Source organism: Diorhabda sublineata, chromosome 8 (genome assembly GCF_026230105.1).
Source record: "Diorhabda sublineata isolate icDioSubl1.1 chromosome 8, icDioSubl1.1, whole genome shotgun sequence".
Lineage (NCBI taxonomy): Eukaryota > Metazoa > Arthropoda > Insecta > Coleoptera > Chrysomelidae > Diorhabda > Diorhabda sublineata.
This window is the reverse complement of record NC_079481.1, coordinates 29,240,015-29,258,927: the sequence shown is the minus strand read 5'-3', so window position 1 is coordinate 29,258,927 and position 18,913 is coordinate 29,240,015. Positions and strand designations below refer to the sequence as shown.

At 26.6% G+C, this 18,913-nt stretch overlaps 1 protein-coding gene and 2 long non-coding RNA genes across 3 annotated transcripts; all 3 read left to right on the top strand.

The window, feature by feature from the left end:
- LOC130447607 (uncharacterized) lies at window positions 1-547 on the top strand. Its single transcript, XM_056784510.1, has 2 exons — window positions 1-149; window positions 304-547. Exons 1-2 carry the CDS (start codon window positions 1-3, stop codon window positions 545-547), a joined length of 393 nt encoding a protein of 130 aa, XP_056640488.1.
- A 2,752-nt stretch (window positions 548-3,299) lies between these two features.
- On the top strand, window positions 3,300-5,479 carry LOC130447601 (uncharacterized). Its single transcript, XR_008910270.1, has 3 exons — window positions 3,300-3,814; window positions 3,869-4,047; window positions 4,380-5,479. It is a non-coding gene; the product is annotated as an uncharacterized LOC130447601 (long non-coding RNA).
- A 5,440-nt stretch (window positions 5,480-10,919) lies between these two features.
- Window positions 10,920-17,764, top strand: LOC130447600 (uncharacterized). Its single transcript, XR_008910269.1, has 3 exons — window positions 10,920-11,281; window positions 11,486-12,226; window positions 16,759-17,764. It is a non-coding gene; the product is annotated as an uncharacterized LOC130447600 (long non-coding RNA).
- Window positions 17,765-18,913: the final 1,149 nt, after the last annotated feature.

The following is an 18,913-nucleotide window of genomic DNA, read 5'->3' as shown; positions in this document are numbered from 1 at the left end:
ATGTCCCAAACAAATTTATCTGGTGATGGTAGTATGAATATATCGGATATAAGAAAATTTAGGGATAAAAATTATTTTGAAACACATCATTTGGATAATTTTGAATTTGATAGAAATGATGTGACCGCAACAGAATTAGATACAAACAGGTACGAATACCAAAAGGTCAACAAGTTACACACTATTTTCAAAATTTTGCTGTTATAAAAATGCATTTGTATATTCATGATTTGGTATTTAAAATTAATTATTATCTTTTGGTGAGCGTCTTTTGTAATAAGAACTATTGGAATCTATTTTCAGACATTCCAAGTCGACTGAACAATTTTCTGATGGCGTAACGTTTCAAAAATTGAGTAATATCACGAAATGCTATAAATTGGGATTGGCACCAAATACGGTGATCAAAACAGACTCCTCTATTAAAATTGATGTTAACGAAAAGGATGTTTATAATTACCCCAAATTTATAGGTCGATATGAAAAACCTCGTTATGTGAATACCTTCGCTTTGAGGCAACAAAAAATGACAACTTATCGACATTGAAGATCACCCCAAAACTAGCTAAAAAATTGAAACACAAATAAATTTTTTATTTCTACAACTTTTGAATGTTTTTTTTAAACTATGTACATTTTATAATACTTATTTAGTAAATAAATTTTCTTAATTTTAAATCTGTTTTATTTGTACTTTGTGTTCATGAAGGAACGTAATTTGCTAATCTTTTGATTTCTGTTAGGTTTCATGAAAAGTTGAATAAAAGTTTTTTCGAATTATTCAGGTTATGTACCTACATAAAACGATAAGAAGTGAAAGGTATTCATTTTAATTGAAATGCGTACTGAACTGGAATAAGTAATGATTCTTATAGCGAAAAGTAAAGGAACTTGAGATTAGGTAACTTACCTTATTCAATGAAATGTATTCAAATCGCAAACAGCAATTTGCAGGATCACCGTAATCATTTCTGTAAGGTTTACAAAAATTTTTTTTTCTAAGGTTGGTATTAAGAAGGAGATTTTTATAATCTGAATGAATTCTTTCTTACTGATTAGTAATTTTAGCCATCATATGTTCAGAAAAACAATGGTTATTCTATAAGAGATTTTTATAGTAAAGGTAGAGTGTTTAGAATTCAATATTTTTAATGGTTTACGAAGGAGTCTGGTGTGTTTATTTTAGAAATCTTTCGTTTATATTATATTCTGTTACTGACCATTATTAGACCCTTTTTTTGTTGAAAGTATCCTAGGGTTGATATTCACTATATTTGAAAAACAACACGTGCAGTGCAGTTGTGGAACCTTTTTTTATTTTTAGTATACTGGTAGGTGCTATCGATTTCGGTATTTAGTTGAAAGAATTTAATATTTTATGATGGACTTCCTTTTTCTTATTTTGAGGGATTGCAACTTTATTATATGTACTTTTATTGGTGCCGAAATGTAAATTTATTTATTTTCTAGAAATATCAAGTTCAATGGAACCTTTTTGATCCTTTCATGTTTATTATTTTACAAAATTTTATATCCTCTCAATCGTTATTTAAGAACATAACTGCCCGATACTTTTATGATCATAGGGAAATTTCAAATTCATAGTATCAACATTACATTGTCTTTTTTCTATTTTCTAATATTATCCATAAACATTCAAAATTAGCACAAAAAATTTTTGCATTGTCATATATGTTTTAAAATTGCCTAAAATTAGGCACTTGATTCAGTTTTTCACAACATCATTTTTAGTTCTTTTCATAAATTCCCAGCTATATTTGTTCGAACTTTTCGATAAATTCAAGTGTATTGTGACTAAATTCTACATTCACCAAGCAAATAATATCTTTGTTTGAAATTACTTGTAATCATTAATTGAAAATAAGGCTTTAAAACAAAGTAGTAGGAAAAACTAAGATATGTAAGTACAAACAATACTGATAAAGTTTGATATAAAGCGGGATTTTCTCAAATTTCCCTAATCATTATACCTTTATATGGAAAATAACCATTTTCTTCTCTATAATTTGAATGTAAATACGGGGTAGCGTGAAAAACAAATTTGGTGTAATCTTAGTAGTAATCAACTAAAACGAGCTTCACGGAAAATTCCCATTCATGAATTTTCCGAAAATTGTTACAGATAGTTTCCAATATACGTGTCGACCCAATAAATGTCTTTTGAACAATTTTACCATATTTTCGTAAGTTTTTGAAAGAAAAATGATACGAAAACTTTTTTTGTGATACTAAGATAGGAACGAGGACCACATGATATTTTTGAAAAATTTTCAAATCACAGCATAAATATTATACTGTCATTCTTTTACTATTATGTTTTGAAATATAATTGCTAATCATCCTGTATATACGGCAACACCAATGTTACTCTTCGTGCTCCATACTCTCAATTTTTTCAAAAAATCACTCAAGATGTATTATAATATGAAATCCTATTCACTGATTAGTAATTTTAGCCAATAGGTATATGTTCAGAAAAATAATGGTTATTCTATGAGAAATTTTTATAGTGAAGTTAAATTATTTTAAATATTCAAGATTCCTTCGGACAATTTCATATATCAATTAATTCTATATCTCTATTTGGATTGCAACAACACTCTTTTATGTAAAACTTTCATATGAACTTTCTGCAGTAGCTTTCATAGTTTCAATGTTACTGCAAAGTGTTATCATTTGAAAAATACAGTAAAAAAATTTCATTTGCAATAGAATACCAAGAAAGGATTTGAATATTTATAATCTCTACACCAAATTAAATTGTTATATACAATTATAAAGGCAATATAAAAATTTGAGATACCCATCCTATCAACAGTTTGACAAAAGTTAAATTTTGGGAAATGAAAGTTCAGTTAGTTTCGTAGTTTTCATTGAAATGATTTCATTTGTGTTACTTATTAGGTGTATATTGAGAATGCTTATTATTTTCTAATGATTATGATGTTTATATTGTATCCAGGATTTTCTTATTGTAATAACCAAGCATGATAAGCATTTTTGTCTTCAGATTAGTGTTTCCTCCCTCGTTTACTTGTTGTTTGATATCCAACTTTCTATCCTTACCTTGTTTCTTTTCGTTTAGTTGGACTGAAATTCTCTTGACTTTAATTTGATAATCGGTGTTATTAAATCAGCTATACTTCCTACAGTATAATCCATCACAAAATATGTAATTATTTTACACAAGAGAAAATATAAACAGAGAGAAGTTAACTTTTTGAACTATGCGATTCTTCTTTTTTCTTCATTATTAAATTCTACTTTTTCGGTCGAATATATAGTCTTCTTTTTTAAATAAAATAATGGTTAGATGTTTATCTGTCAAATATTAATTAACCCCAATGGAATAATAAACTAAGTATAAATGAAATTATTTCAAATATTAAGATTTGCAAGTGAGAATTCAATATTTTGGAGCTATCTCCATTAAATATGTTTAATTTTCGAATAGAACAAGATTATATTAAGGTTAGGTTCATTTTTGGAATTAGGGTTTGTTATTGGGCTATAACAATAACTCTGTTCTATTTATCACTTATAACTATAATTTTAATTCTTGTATTATTCATCATTAACACTAAATTCGTAGTAGTAAACATAATTTGATTATATTTTCATGATATTTTAACGGGAAGGAAAAGCAATGCTGAAATCAGACTAAGATTTTTTATATGGGAAATTTGAAGGTTTGCACTCAAAACGTGTCTACAAATTTGTCATTATTATTCGATAGAATGTATAATAAAAAACGTTGATGGGGCAGTTGCAAGTTAAACATTAAATTTACCAGGTATTAAATAAATTATTTAATTAAATTCAAATTAGGATAACCATCATTCTGCAGGTTAAAGTTTATTCTGGAACAGCACATCTAAAGGACCTAGAGCAACTGTTTCAGGCAAATTAAAGTTATTGATCAAGTTATATGAAGACACTTCAATGTTAACATCGATGAACATGAAGTCTGAGAAGTCTTGAAAACAAATATGAAACTTGAGCTGACAACTCTTAAATTGAAAAAAGGTGAGTATGTATCTGAATGTCTCAAATTTTATCAATATATTATTTTTCTAATTTATTCGATGTTGCATTGAACTTTGAAAAATTCTTTTTGTAAATTCATATATTTGGCAATCGTTTCATGATAGTTAGAATAATAAATCTTCATGTATTTGGTACAAATAAAAACAGAACTTGATTTGTTATATTCTTTTTTCAATAATGCTTAAAGCAAAGATGTATTATAGTTTTGCTTTTTTTATCAATAAATTTCAACTGCTGTCATTAATGATTTGAACTCTTAAAAGTTGATTATATATCTGCCTGTTTAAATTTTTGTCTTTTATCAATTTCAGATTTAAAGAGTACCTGATGCTTCCAATCCAATGTAAAAACAGCCAATGTTTCCATATGAAAGTGTTATCAAAGATAAGGATGGAAAGTGTCAATTCCATTACTATTCAATCCTGATGTTTCTTTTGTTGAAAAAATAAATAAAGTATTAAAAATGAATACACCAAACCAAGTGACATTTATATTAGTTGGAATATCATTTTAATATGGAATAAAAGTTCCAAAACTGTAGCATCTTATTAGTAGTTTTACATAAATGAAAGTATGTGTGTTAATAATTCAAAAATTATACCAACAGTTTAATCAACTATTAAATTATCAGGAGATAAAGCATGGTGGAATGTGAGTATGGATTAGATTTTCTGATTCATTTAGTATCAAACTGAAAACAAAATTTCGAAATGGAAGATGCCGTTTGTGCAATTTATGGGAGTTACATCTTTGTGCATTGCTTACTTGTGATGGACTGTTATGGATTTCACTTGAGTAGAATTATTTTGCAAAACTACTAGGAAACGTATAAATGATTGGTATTTTTTTTTGATTATATTGTAAAATACAAATAATGGAGAAAAACCCTGTATATCATAATTGATAAAAATAATTTCAGAAATAAAATAATGTGAGCCTCTGTTAAATAACAAAAATTCTTTCATCTTTTAGTTGTAAACAACTTATAATAAAATCAGGTATTGAAACAAAAAAGGAATTTTTTGTATAATTGGAAATTATATTTCAGGTGTAAAAAAAGATTAAAGGCAGTAATCCTCGGAGATTGCTCTGTTTCTTAATTTCCACGCATGTGCCTAAATCAAACGGCAAGGCAAAACGTCGGAGCAAACGGTGGAAATGAGTTGGTCGAGGTATCGAAATTTGCTTAGGGGTATCATAAGATACCAAAATTTCATTCTCTATGACTATTCGAAATATAGGTTTTCATTGAAACTTAGAAATGGAACTTACATTGTGGATGTACCTCGTATGAAGGAAATTCTAAAATCAGTTATTCAAATTTTTCTAAAATTTTCGGTCCGAATTATTGCATCAAATTTTGATTTGATGCATTTTTTTTCTTATTTATTAAGTGAGCAGAACTTTGATCAGATGTTCTTGGTTTTTGGGAATTCTAGGAATATTTTATTGAGATTAATATAGTTACAGATATTAATTAATGAAGAAAAATAGTTTGAATTAATTTTTGAATAACTTTTTTAACATTCAGAAAGTTTTAACAAACATCCAATTAAACTTACCAAACAATGTTTTCGAAATCTTTACGGATATTTTGAAATATAAAGTTAAATTTGAATATTTTATTTGTTGTTGTTAATCTCGATAGAATTGATTATGTTGTGATTAGAATTTTGTGTAAAAATTAGGGAAATGGAATGAAATATGAAATCGAAATGAAACAGTGTGAAAAAATTATATCTCAAGAAAGATTATTCGAAATCAATCTATAACTTTAAATTAAAGGAATCATTTGAAAACAATAAGTATATCAAAGTATCTAATTCTGAATTTACAACTTTTAATGGTATACTATGGAGTCTGGTATGTTTATTTTAGATATATTTTAGGGACCATCATTATACCCTTTTTTTTGTTAAAAGTATCCTTTGTTTATTTTTCTACATTGGTTATGGAGAATTTACAAGAGGTATAATATATTTGAAAAACAACATGTGCGGTGCAGTTTAGGAACCCTTTTTATCTGCTTGTAGAATAGTTTGTTTACATTATATGGAGGGCTTAATACTGATAACAAAAAATAACTGTGCAGGGCCTTCTTGGATGCCTTTGTCTTTGTTCGAAGAATTGTGTGTTTACATTTCAATCTTATTTTTGGCATTTATGAGATTACCTTCAACAGAATTCTTAAAGAGATAAGGACCACCCTACACTATGAGAAATTTTAAAATCGCAGTATTCTAGATAAATCGAATACTCTAATAATACCAAAATAACTATACATGTTGAGGGCTTATTACTAATAACGAAATAAAATTGACCTTGAAGCACCTTCTTAGATGCCTTTGTTTTTGTTGGAAGAATTTTTTATTTACTTTGCATTTCGAATTGATTTTTGATATTCCTGAGAAACATGACGGTTAATAGAATATTTTCTCATATTGTTTATCTAATTTGGGGATGGGGACCACCCCCCATCCATGGGAAATTTTCAATTCACAGTATTTTCGATAAACAATCAAAAATATTACCAAGATAACAAAAATGTTTTGATTTCTATGCAGCCATTCCTTTGAAACTTTAAATTGTTTAAGTTAGTAACATTGTTCTAAATTCTACGTTTTTTAATTAAGAAACATTCTCATGTACCTGTAATCACTCATGAAATTACTAATTCTAAAAACGAAGATATGTCGTAATACATTAAAAGTATACAGATTCCCAAAAGGAAATTACTATTATTTGTTGCCCATAAACTCTACTTATATAATCTTTTAATAATATTAAGTTATTGTGAAATGTAATAATTAAATCTATGTCATGTTTTATCGTAAGTATTATATGTATTATCACTAATTATTTAAAACTTTCTTAGAAATATTCTAAAAATATATCTTGCTTTATTTATTTTATATTTGAAAACACTATTTTATTCAATATGGAAATTATATAACAAAATATTATGTAATATTCAATTACTTATTATTTAATAAATCAAAACTTTACATCTTCTCAGATCATTGACCCCTTTCGAATTCTTTGCGAATGTCTAGACTTGTTTTTGACTTGCGCACTGTGAATGTTGAAGTCACAAGCTTTAAACAATGCATTTAATTATTTAGATAATGAAACTTTGACAGTATTACAAATTCGGGCAGACATATTTGATGCTAAATTTTCTATTCTTAAAATTTCGTGTAATTTTGTTTTCGGTTGTGAAGTGAAAACTATTTTCTTATTGATATAGGTAAGATATAATTCTCTTTATGTAAAAATTAACGAGATTTGTCCAATTAAAGTTTCCAGGAAAATGAACGATTTCAGTGTATTACATTTTATGGAATGCTAAGGTTTTATTATTATTTTTTTAATATTTTCAAAGTAATTAAAATTAAGCATATTCTTCAGATAATTTGAAATTGTGTGAATCATTAATTTACTTATAAACATTAAACAAACGATAATCTAAAATATAGCATCAAAAAGTTCGTTTATCCTTGTCTGCCTGGACAGCATGTCGGCCATCTTTCTAGGTCGACGCAATTATTGGTCACGTCAAATCTTTTCAACTGTAATATGTTTTTTCATATAAAAATATATATATATAGATATTAATATTAAAATACCTTATTTCGATTGTAGTACAATAGTTATTATTACATAAATAAAATACAGAGATACTGGATCTGTTTAATAACGACAAATAAATCTTTCGATTTCTAATTTTAAAAATGTGACTAATGTTGAAAATTTTTATTGGAAACTTTTGAAATTTTCAGTATATCGATAGAAAATAGTTTTTATTTTAAAATTTGCGTGAAACGGATTGATTTGCATTTTGAAAACTGTTCAGTCAAAACTTTCAATATTCACTTTTCAATTATTTAATTTCTTGTATGAGCTTCTCGGGGTACAATAATTCGTAGGTAGGTAGAAGATATTTTTTAGTGTTGATATTTCAATATCTTCCGAGGGATTGTTATTCTATTTTTAAATTTTTATGTTTATTTTATAGTCCAAATGTAATATTTATGATCGATATTTTGATAAATTGTGAAACCTTCTCAGACCCTTTCTTTATCCTTCCAAGAATTTACTTTTTTTTGCTACATTTGTTATATCAATGTGTTATTGAAAAATTACCCTCTACTACCTACTTTTTATTTGTTCCAAGGATCTATAGTGAAATTAGGTATTATATATCTTCCAAAAACCAAACACCCTTTTTTGTTTATTTAAGCAAACTGATATACCTCTTCTAGATGTTTCCTTTTGTTATTCATATTCTAAATGAATCCAAAATTTAGCACTTGATAAAGGCTTTATTTATTACTGCGTAGAAAATGAAACAGAAATTTTTAAACTTGAAATAAATTTAACACTATATAAATTCTACGATGTTTCTTTACAATAAACATTTTCATGTACCTACTTGTAATCACTAATGAAATGACTAATTCGAAAAACGAAGACGTAGAATATGTATATTTGGCAAATAGGATGTCCCGAAAGTAATTGAACATAACAAATATATGATAATTTTTTTAGACGAAATGTTCTATTTGTTCAAATTTTCAACTCGACATGAAAAGTATGAGTCAGTGTTGTGTAACTTACCATGTGTCTAGGTTTTGCTAAAATGTTTTATTTTATTGTTTCAAGTACTTCTAATCTACATATATTAATAATAATAATATATAGGAGATGATTGTTTATATAAAAGTAAGGTGGATTTTAGTGATGAAACATTATTTTCACTCCACCTTTTTTTTGGAGATATCACAACTACAATGTTGAGACCTTAAATTGAGTTTTTTTTTTATTTCGAATTTCAGTAGGCAGAGAAATTTCGTGCAATCGTAAAGATATTATTACCCGGAAAATAGTAACTTTTAGTTTCTTTATTATCAAATTTGTATTTATGTTTCTCTCAGAATCTATAGTTTCGAAAAGAAAAGAAAAGATTAAGAATTGTTTCAAATAAAACGCCGTTTTAAGTATTTTTTATTTTATTATACTATAGGGTGATATATCTATAGAAATTAGTTGATACATGGCAAATTAAACCTCAGTTATTTTCTTAGTTATTTTTCTTGGAAATTTCCTTTCGGCGTGCAAGAGTGTGAGGAATTTTTCACTTATTTCAAACTATACGATGATAAATGAAATCATATTATAAATTCCAAAGATGCCAGATCTGAAGATTAGGACGGTTATTCGTATTATGCTTTTGGAATACCAAAGTTTGCTTTGCAGCTTTCATACCCTCTACTTTTGACGGTTTATTTTCAAAAATTTTGCATTTGAACTTCTTCAAATAAAAAAAAAGTTCAAAAATTTGAGATATGGAAATTTCTGTGGTGACTTCCTTCTACGTATATATTTAACCGAGTAACGAAATACTCTCGAATGGATTTGCAAAATGGAAAGGCGCAAATTTATCTTGAAATCAATAGTATTTACTCGAGACATAAATTAACAAATTGCATCACTTATTCTATTTACAAAAACTCCAAAACGTGAATTTGGTTTATATTTTTAGTACTAGCAACGCTATCTATGTACAGAAGCTCATACTGAACTCATTTCAATATTAGTTTCTACTATTTCGTATGTCTCAGCTCTTGACTTTTTGTCACCTATTTATAAAACTGAAAGGAAGATGGCGTCCGTTATTTTCACACCAATTTATTTTTTTATTAAGACCAAAGTTGTGTTAGAGTGAAGAAACATATTTTTATAGAATAATGTGTCCACCATCACGGAAATATGAATGGAAACTTCTAAAAAATTGAATCCCATACTCTTCGAATAGTGGTTGAAGGTCGAATGCCCAATAGTGACATCTCTTATTGAATAGCTCGGCTCCATAAATTTTGAGTATTAATTTCATTAGGAAACATTGTTTGTTAAATGTTTAGTTCTCTTTGTTTCCACTATAAAATTATATTGATATACAGGGTGCGCCAATTTTGTTAAAAAGTTGAGTATTAGGGGGTCGTTTTAATACGTATCAAAAAAATTTTTTTATTAGTTGTATTTGAGGTCCATATTTTGAAATTATCTAGAACGCTTTAAACATAATTTTTTGAAAATGAGATTAAAATTTTTTGAGTACTTTGAGAGTTGTATACAAATTTATATGAGAGGTAGGTAAATACAAGAACCCTCTGTAACTTATTGTAAGTTGAGAAAAAGAATTTAACTAAGTGTCTTTCTTAATAAGATGCAATATCGTCGTAGTCGATTAAATTGTAATTATTTGTTATTTTATATACAAAGTGAGCTCAAAATTGAAATTCTCATTATATTTCTTCTTTCGAATGTATCACATTGTAATTTATCTTCGTGTAAATTTTTTTTAGTATTCCCTATACGTAAACTTATAAGAAAATTGCTAAAATTTATTGTAAACCGTCATTATTACCATTTCTTCAAAAAAATGTGATCAATCCGGAAGATTCAACCTATATATATATATATATATATATATATATATATATATATATATATATATATATATATATATATATAATCTACTTTGCAAAGCATTTACAAAAAAATGTGTTTGTAAGAACGGAATTTTTTTTGGAAAACTACTAGAAAACATATATGATTGATATTTTTCTAATATTATATCGTAAAATACAAATAGTTGAGAAAAACCCTGTATATCATAATTGGTAAAAATAATTTCAGAAATAAAATGATGTGGTCCTCGCTTCTGTTAAATAACAAAAAAATATTAAAACTTTTAGTTGTAAAAAACTAATAAAATCAAGTTTTGAAACAAAATAGAAATTTTTTGTATAATTGGAATTCGAAAGCGAACAGAATTTTATTTAAAAATATCGTTTTAGTGATAATGATTTTGTATTTTGTAGGAATTTTGATTTGAGAATCGCAAATTTAGTGAAAAGTAATTTACCGTGAGAAATTTTCTTGTTATATTTTGTTTAACTTGAAAACCACGAAGGCGAATTCGACAAATTTTATTACTTGGATGATTTTTTACTTTTTTGCTTGCAACACGTTCATTTTGAAAACTTGATTTTATTGATATAATTTTCATTTATAACTAACTCACTCAAGTCGAATAAATTATAACATCTTGGGTAATATAACTTTGAATTTATAATACCGGGTACCATCTAAAAATTGTGGGCTTGATTTTTACGAGGGGGAAAATTTTAGTGGCTGACAGATTTAAGAAGTAATTAAAGTTTTTTTCTGAATATATTGTTATATAATTTTCATTTATTATACATACAGGGGCAATCTGTTTATAAATATAGTGTTTGATTGAATGGTTTGACGTGAATATTTAAAGGAGACACAATCTATTTGCATAATTTTTTGTACTTTTTTAATTGCAAGGGTATTTAGAAAAAATATTACAATTCATGTTTTTTTTCAGGTGTTGGTGCGCGATTCTACGCGAAATTTTAACCCGTTAACGAAACGAAAGGTAAATGTAGTGCACGTTCCATAATGCGGTTCGCCAAAAAGTAGTTGATTGTTGGATAAATAACAAAAAAAAAATTATTTTCCATTCTTCATAACAAATATTTCACACTACATATTTTACGTTTCTACTTGGTACTGCTAGATAATTCAATTCATTTAAACGTACGTTGAAATTTTCCAATATTTTAAATCAAACAAATTTTTCTCCATCCATTATTCCAAAATTTATCCTGAGAAATTGATATTTTTCCCAAAAATTGAATGTAATACAATTTCAATATGATATACGAGGTATATCCACAAAGAAAGTTCCAATCATATGATAGAATTGCTCCAATACACCTCAAATTCACTTTGATTGGAAATAGTAGTACATGGATCCTTCTGATCAATATAAATGATAATTAGATAAGTAAGTAACTTGAAGATGTGATTTCCATTCAAATGACTTTCTGAGTACTCCGTTGAGATTTTCCTGATCTTTGAGAACAAATCTGTTGGGTTAATGAGATGATTGTGTGATGAATGTCTTTGGAATTTGATCAAAAATGAGGCAGGCAACCGCCGCGATATGGAAAAGTGATTCGTAATTTTCGGTATCGATTTCGGTGTGTCGCGAATCAGTTTTAAGTGATAGACATCATGGAAATGGAAAATGGATATGGAGACTTTCCTATGTGGACAAAGTTATGTGAGTACAAATCATTTTACGTATCAAATTAACTTCCTAACTCTAAATCATAAACTTCAATAATATTTGCATAGTAAGTCAAATTACTAATTTTTTTTATAATTTTTCCATCTTATTATTGAAAAGTAATGAACGCTCTGTATAATTAGTATCCATCAAGATTTATACTTAAAGATCGTAAAATTAAACCTCATTTTGGAAAATTTTCTCAATTTTTTCAAAAAATTACTCAAAGATTTTTATAATCTGAATGAATTCTTTTTTACTGATTAGTAATTTTAGCCATCAGAAAAACAATGGTTATTCTATAAGAAATTTTTATAGTGAAAATAGATTTTTTAGAATTCAATGTTTTTAATGGTTTACTACTATGGAGTCTGGTATGTTTATTTTAGATATATTTTACCGACCATCATTACACCCTTTTTTTTTGTTAAAAGTATCCTTCATTTATTTTTCTACATTGGTTATCGAGAATTTACAAGAGGTATAATATATTTGAAAAACAACACGTGCAGTGCAGTTTAGGAACCCTTTTTATCTGTTTGTAGAATAGTTTGTTTACATTATATCGAGGGTTAAATACCGATAACGAAAAATGACCGTGCAGCCCCTTCTTGGATGCTTTGTCTTTGTTCGAAGAATTGTGTGTTTACATTTCAATCTTATTTTTGGCATTTATGAGATTATGTTCAACAGAATTCCTAAATAGATAAGGACCACCCTACACTATGAGAAATTTTAAAATCGCAGTATTTTAGATAAATCTAAAGTAATACCAAAATAACTATACATGTTGAGGGTTTATTACTAATAAACGAAAATTGACCGTTCAGACCCTTCTTAGATGTCTTTGTTCCAAGAATTTCTTGTTTACTTAATATTTCGAATATATTTTTTTTTATATATATGAGATAACGTTCAACAGAATCCTTTCAGGACGTTTATTTAACTTGGAGATAAGGACCACCCTACACTATGAGAAATTTTGAAATCACTGTATTCTACATAAATAATCGGGGAAATTTTCAATTCACAGTATTTTCGATAAACAATCAAAAATAATACCAAGTTAACAAAAATGTTTTGATTTATATGCAGCCATTATTTTGAAACTTGAAATTGTTTTAGTCAGTTACATTATTCTAAATTCTACTATTTAATTAAGAAACATTATCATGTACCTGTAATCACTCATGAAATTACTAATTGCTAACTAATTACTAACATTTCCTCATATAGCCATTTAATAGTATAAGTATTAATTATCACTAATTATTTAAAACGTCGTTTGAAATATTATTTAAGAAATCTCTTGCTTTATATTGTTTTATTAATGATTTTTTCCATACAATGATAATAAAGATATACAGGGAGTATCAGTTGAGAGATAGGTATGACTTATTTACAACTAGGATAACTTATATACGATATTAGAATAAATTAGAAAATATGTAGGTTATTTGTACTAGAAGTAATCTCGAAACTAAAATTCTTGTATATTTCAGCATTGAACTTCTAATTATTGTCCATACAAGGACACTCTGTATTCAAAGAGTGGAACATATCAGCTAAACAACTATTCGAATATTTCTATTAATGAAAATTCGGTTTCATCACACCTTGTTTCTTTCTTCTTTAATATTGGACATATTCCACCACCTGATATAAGGTACTCTGTAATTAACTGTGTCCTCTCGGGATTTTTTTGTTCTATTGGTAAAAATTTCTCAATTTTTTGTTTTAAAACTTGATGGTAAATGAAACTTTTCTCAGAGTTGACTTCAAATTCAAAAATGTGATTCATATGTTTCATTTGTGCAACTAATTTTGGTATACATATACCGTATTATGAATAAACTCTGAATTTGTGCACACTTTGTGCACTAGAAACAACTGAATTATAACATGTAACTCACCCTATACACATGATCTGCTGTCCAAAATGTCCATATCAAGTAATGCTATTCTCAATAGTCTTTAATAAAAGTCTTGTACATTTTTTTCAAAAATACCCAAAATTATTTTTAGTATACGGGTAGGTTGTTCGTTCTATTGATGTCAGTATTTAGTTAAAAGAATTTAATATTTTATGATGGACTTCCTTTTTATTATTCTGAGGGTTTGCAGCTTTATTATACTTTTATTGGTACCGAAATGTAAATTTATTTATTTTCGAGGAACATCACGTTCAATGTAACCTTTTTTATCCTTTCATGTTTATTATTTTACAAAATTTCATATTCAAAAATACACGTTTCAGAGTTTGCAAAAATACCCAAAATTATTTTTAGTATATGGGTAGGTTTGTTCTATCGATGTCGGTATTTAGTTAAAAGAATTTAATATTTTTTGATGGACTTCCTTTTTCTTATTTCAGGGAATGCAGCTTTATTATACTTTTATTGTTGCCGAAATGTAAAATTATATATTTTCTAGAAACATCACGTTCGATGGAACCTTTTTGATCCTTTCATGTTTATTATTTTACAAAATTTTATATCCTCTCAATTGTTATTTAAGAAGGATAACCGCCCGATACTAATGTGTCTAAATTCTAGGTTCACCAAGCAAATAATATCTTTATTTAAAATTACTTGTAATCATTAATTGAAAATAAGGCTTTAAAACAAAGTAGTAGGAAAAACTAAGATATGAAAGTACAAACAATTCTTTTACTATTATGTTTTGAAATATAATTGCTAATCATCCTGTATATACGGCAACAACAATGTTACTCTTCGTACTCCATACTCTCAATTTTTTCCAAAAATCACTCAAGATGTATTATAATATGAAATCCTATTCACTGATTAGTAATTTTAGCCAATAGGTATATGTTCAGAAAAACAATGGTTATTCTATAAGAAATTTTTATAGTGAAGTTAAATTATTTTAAATATTCAAGATTCTTTCGGACAATTTCATATATCAATTAATTCTATAACTCTATTTGGATTGCAACAACATTCTTTTATGTAAAACTTTCATACGAACTTTCTGCAGTAGCTTTCATATTTTCAATGTAACTGCAAAGCGTTATCATTTGAAAAATAAAGTAAAAAAATTTCATTTGCAATAGAATACCAAGAAAGGATTCAAATATTTATAATCTCTACACCAAATTAAATTGTTATATATTATAAAGGCAAAATAAAAATTTGAGATACCCATCCCATCAACAGTTTGACAAAAGTTCAATTTTGGGAAATGAAAGTTCAGTTAGTTTCGTAGTTTTCATTGAAATGATTTCATTTGTGTTACTTATTAGGTGTACATTGAGAATGCTTATTATTTTCTAATGATTATGATGTTTATATTGTATCCAGGATTTTCTTATTGTAATAACCAAGAACCAATCATAATTTTTCTTGTTTTATTTATCATGGAAATGTCCTTTCGGCGAGCGAGCAAAAGCGGGACGAATTTTCCACTTATTTTAAACTACACGATGATAAATGAAATTATATTATAATTTCATAAGATTCCAAAGATGCCAGATCTGAAGATTAGGACGGTTATTCGTATTATGCTTTTGGAATACAAAGTTTGCTTTCCAGCTTCCACAGCTTTAAGTTTTGACCGTTTATTTTTCAAAATTTTGGATTTTCTTAATTTAATAACCACAAACCAATTACCTATTATGAGAAGTTTAAAGAAATAATGAAATAATTTTTGGTTTAGGTTTTTAGCACTAGCAACGTCATCTTTACAGAGAAGCTTATACTGAGCTTATTTTAATATTAATTTCTATTTCCTATTTCTCGGCTCTCGACTTTTTGTCACCTATTTACAAAACTCAAAGGAAGATGGCGTCCGCTATTTTCACAATAATTAATTTTTTCATTAAAACTAAAGTTGTATCGGAGTGTAGAAACATATTTTTTATTGAGTTAATAAGTTAATTATGAAGAAAATATAAATAGAAAAGTCTAAAAATTGAAAAACACTCTTAGAACTGTTGATGGTCGAATACCCAATAGTGCCACCTCTTATTGAAAAGTTGTATTTCATTACTTTTCAGTAATAATTTCAGTAGAAAACATTTCTTTAAGTGCCTACTTTTCTTTGTATCGGATATAAAATTAAATTGATATACAGGGTGTACCAATGCTGCTAAAAAGTTGAATATTAGGGGTTCGTTTTAAAACGTATCAAAAACATTTTTTATTAGATGTCTTTGAGGTCCATAATTTGAAATTATTTCGAACAAGCGAAACATAATTTTAAAAACATGAGGATGAGGTTTTTTTTAGTTCTTTGAGAGGTGTGTGTGGGTAAATTTATATGATAATCGTCGGTAAATAAAAGAACGCTCTGTACTTAATTCAACTAGACATTACAACAAATACTCTAATGACAAAATGTAATGTCCATCGAAATAGATTAAATAAATTGCTTAACAGAAATTTTGAAAAAAAAAAAACATAATATCTATGTATTATAATTATTTGATTTCATATTAACGTTCAAGTTATTTTTCAAACAATTTTACAAAATGGAAGATTTGAATTTATTTTTTTTTCTTACAGGTGTTTGTGCGCGATTCGACGCGAAATTTTAACCCGTTAACGAAACCAAAAATATATAGTGTGCGAATCGATAAAGTGGTTTGCCAAAAGGAAGGAATAAATAACAAAAAAACATATTTCTTCAATTTTTATAACAAATATGTATTTCAAACTACAAATATGTGTTTCTAAAATGGAAATGCTGCTGCATCAGGAATATAAAAATAGATGTAAAATTCTATTTTCTATTATCGTTTTTCTGTGTCACGTTTCTTTCCAAAACTTAACCTGTCTGAAAAAAAAAATTTATGTAATAAATTTTTTACAAATTAAATTTACAAATATAAAAAAAATTATAGATATCTGGAGAATAATATTCGTATGAATTTGTCTTTTTATGTTTGGTATTTTCAGTTGAGTAAATTGAAAGTATGTGTGTGATAATTATTGTATCTTGTATGCGTGTGCCGTTTTGCAATCTTCATATCGATGGCTACTTCATTTGTTATAAATTTTCGTTTTTCTTTCCCAAACTGGACCTGAAATTTAAAAATATAAAATGTTGTAAACTTCCGATATGTGAATTACTTTGATAATAATTGTATGATAAAATTATTATACACTATTTTGTTCTTATACGAAACTTACATTTTTTTAATAATAATTCGATTTTCTGGCCATTTTATTTTATAATCGACTGTGAACAATTTAATCAAACGTTAATTGTTTCTAAGTTATATCAACCCTTAAAAAAAGAAAACTGCATCTGTTTCTTTTTTAATTCTGAATGTTTTCTGCTCAAGTTAGTTGAATGTATATGTGTAATAATATATTTTGCAAAATAAAAGATTTTCTCAAGGGTTTATTGAATATCGATAGCTATTTCATTTGTTATAAATTTTCATCATTCCTACCCATGTTCGACTTGAAATTTGAAAAGATAAAATGCAATAACTATCTAAAGTAAACTTCGAATCTTACTTATAGACAATTAAATAATAAAATCATCATATATCGTTTTTTCTAATGCAGAACTTTACATAATTAAATTATTCGAAACTGCAATTCCATTTTAACAATAATCATTTGAGAAAAAAACATCTTCTGGGCTATTTTATTATAGAATTGACTTGTAAAATTTTTCCAAACGTAAAAATTTAAAAAAAAAGTCTGAATCTGTTTATTTTTAATATTCTCTGATTAAGTTAATAGAAGAAAGTATGTATGTAATAATGATAAATACCATTTATGGAATGGAAATTTTCCAAAGTCCATCAAATAGGAAGCAAACTTGTGTGAAAAATCAAGTTTTCCAATCTTCATGTCGACAGCTATATCATTTGTTATAAATTTTCGTCTTTCTTTCCCAAACTGGACCTGAAATTTAAAAATATAAAATATTGTAAAATTCGGATCTGTGGATTACTTTGATAATTGATTGATAAAATTATTATACACTGTTTTGTTCTTATGGAGAAATTGATAAAATTGAATTTTTCGAAACTAAAATTCCATGTTTTTAATAATCATTTGAAACAAAAATTATTTTCTGGACTATTTTATCATATAAGCGACTTGGAAAAATTTTTCAAAGTTATTATACATCGTTTTTTTCTAAAACAAATTTTTATAAAATTGAATTTTTCGAAACTAAGATTCCATGTTCTAATAATCATTTGAAAAAAAAATCATTTTCTGGACTATTTTATTAATTAAGTCACTTGGAAAAAATTTTCAAACGTAAATTATTTCTAATTTATATCATTAAAAAAACACTGAATCTATTAATTTTTAATATTCTCTGGTGAAGTTAACACAAGAAAGTATGTATGTAATAATAAATACCTTTCACGAAATTGAAATTTTCCAAAGTCCATCGAACAGGAAGCTAACTTGTGTGAAAAATTAAGTTTCCCAATTGTCATATCGACAGCTATTTCATTTGTATAAATTTTTATAATTTGTATAAATTTTTATAATTTGTATAAATTTTCATCCTTCTTTTCCATTATCGACTTGAAAACTTGAAATTTGAAGATATAAAATCATATGATAAATATCGTAAACTCCGAAACATTTAATTGAATGATAAAATTATTATACACTGTTTTTTTTTCAATTTTTGAAAGTTAGAATTTTAATATTCTCTATTAATTTTTGGAACAAACGGTCTTGG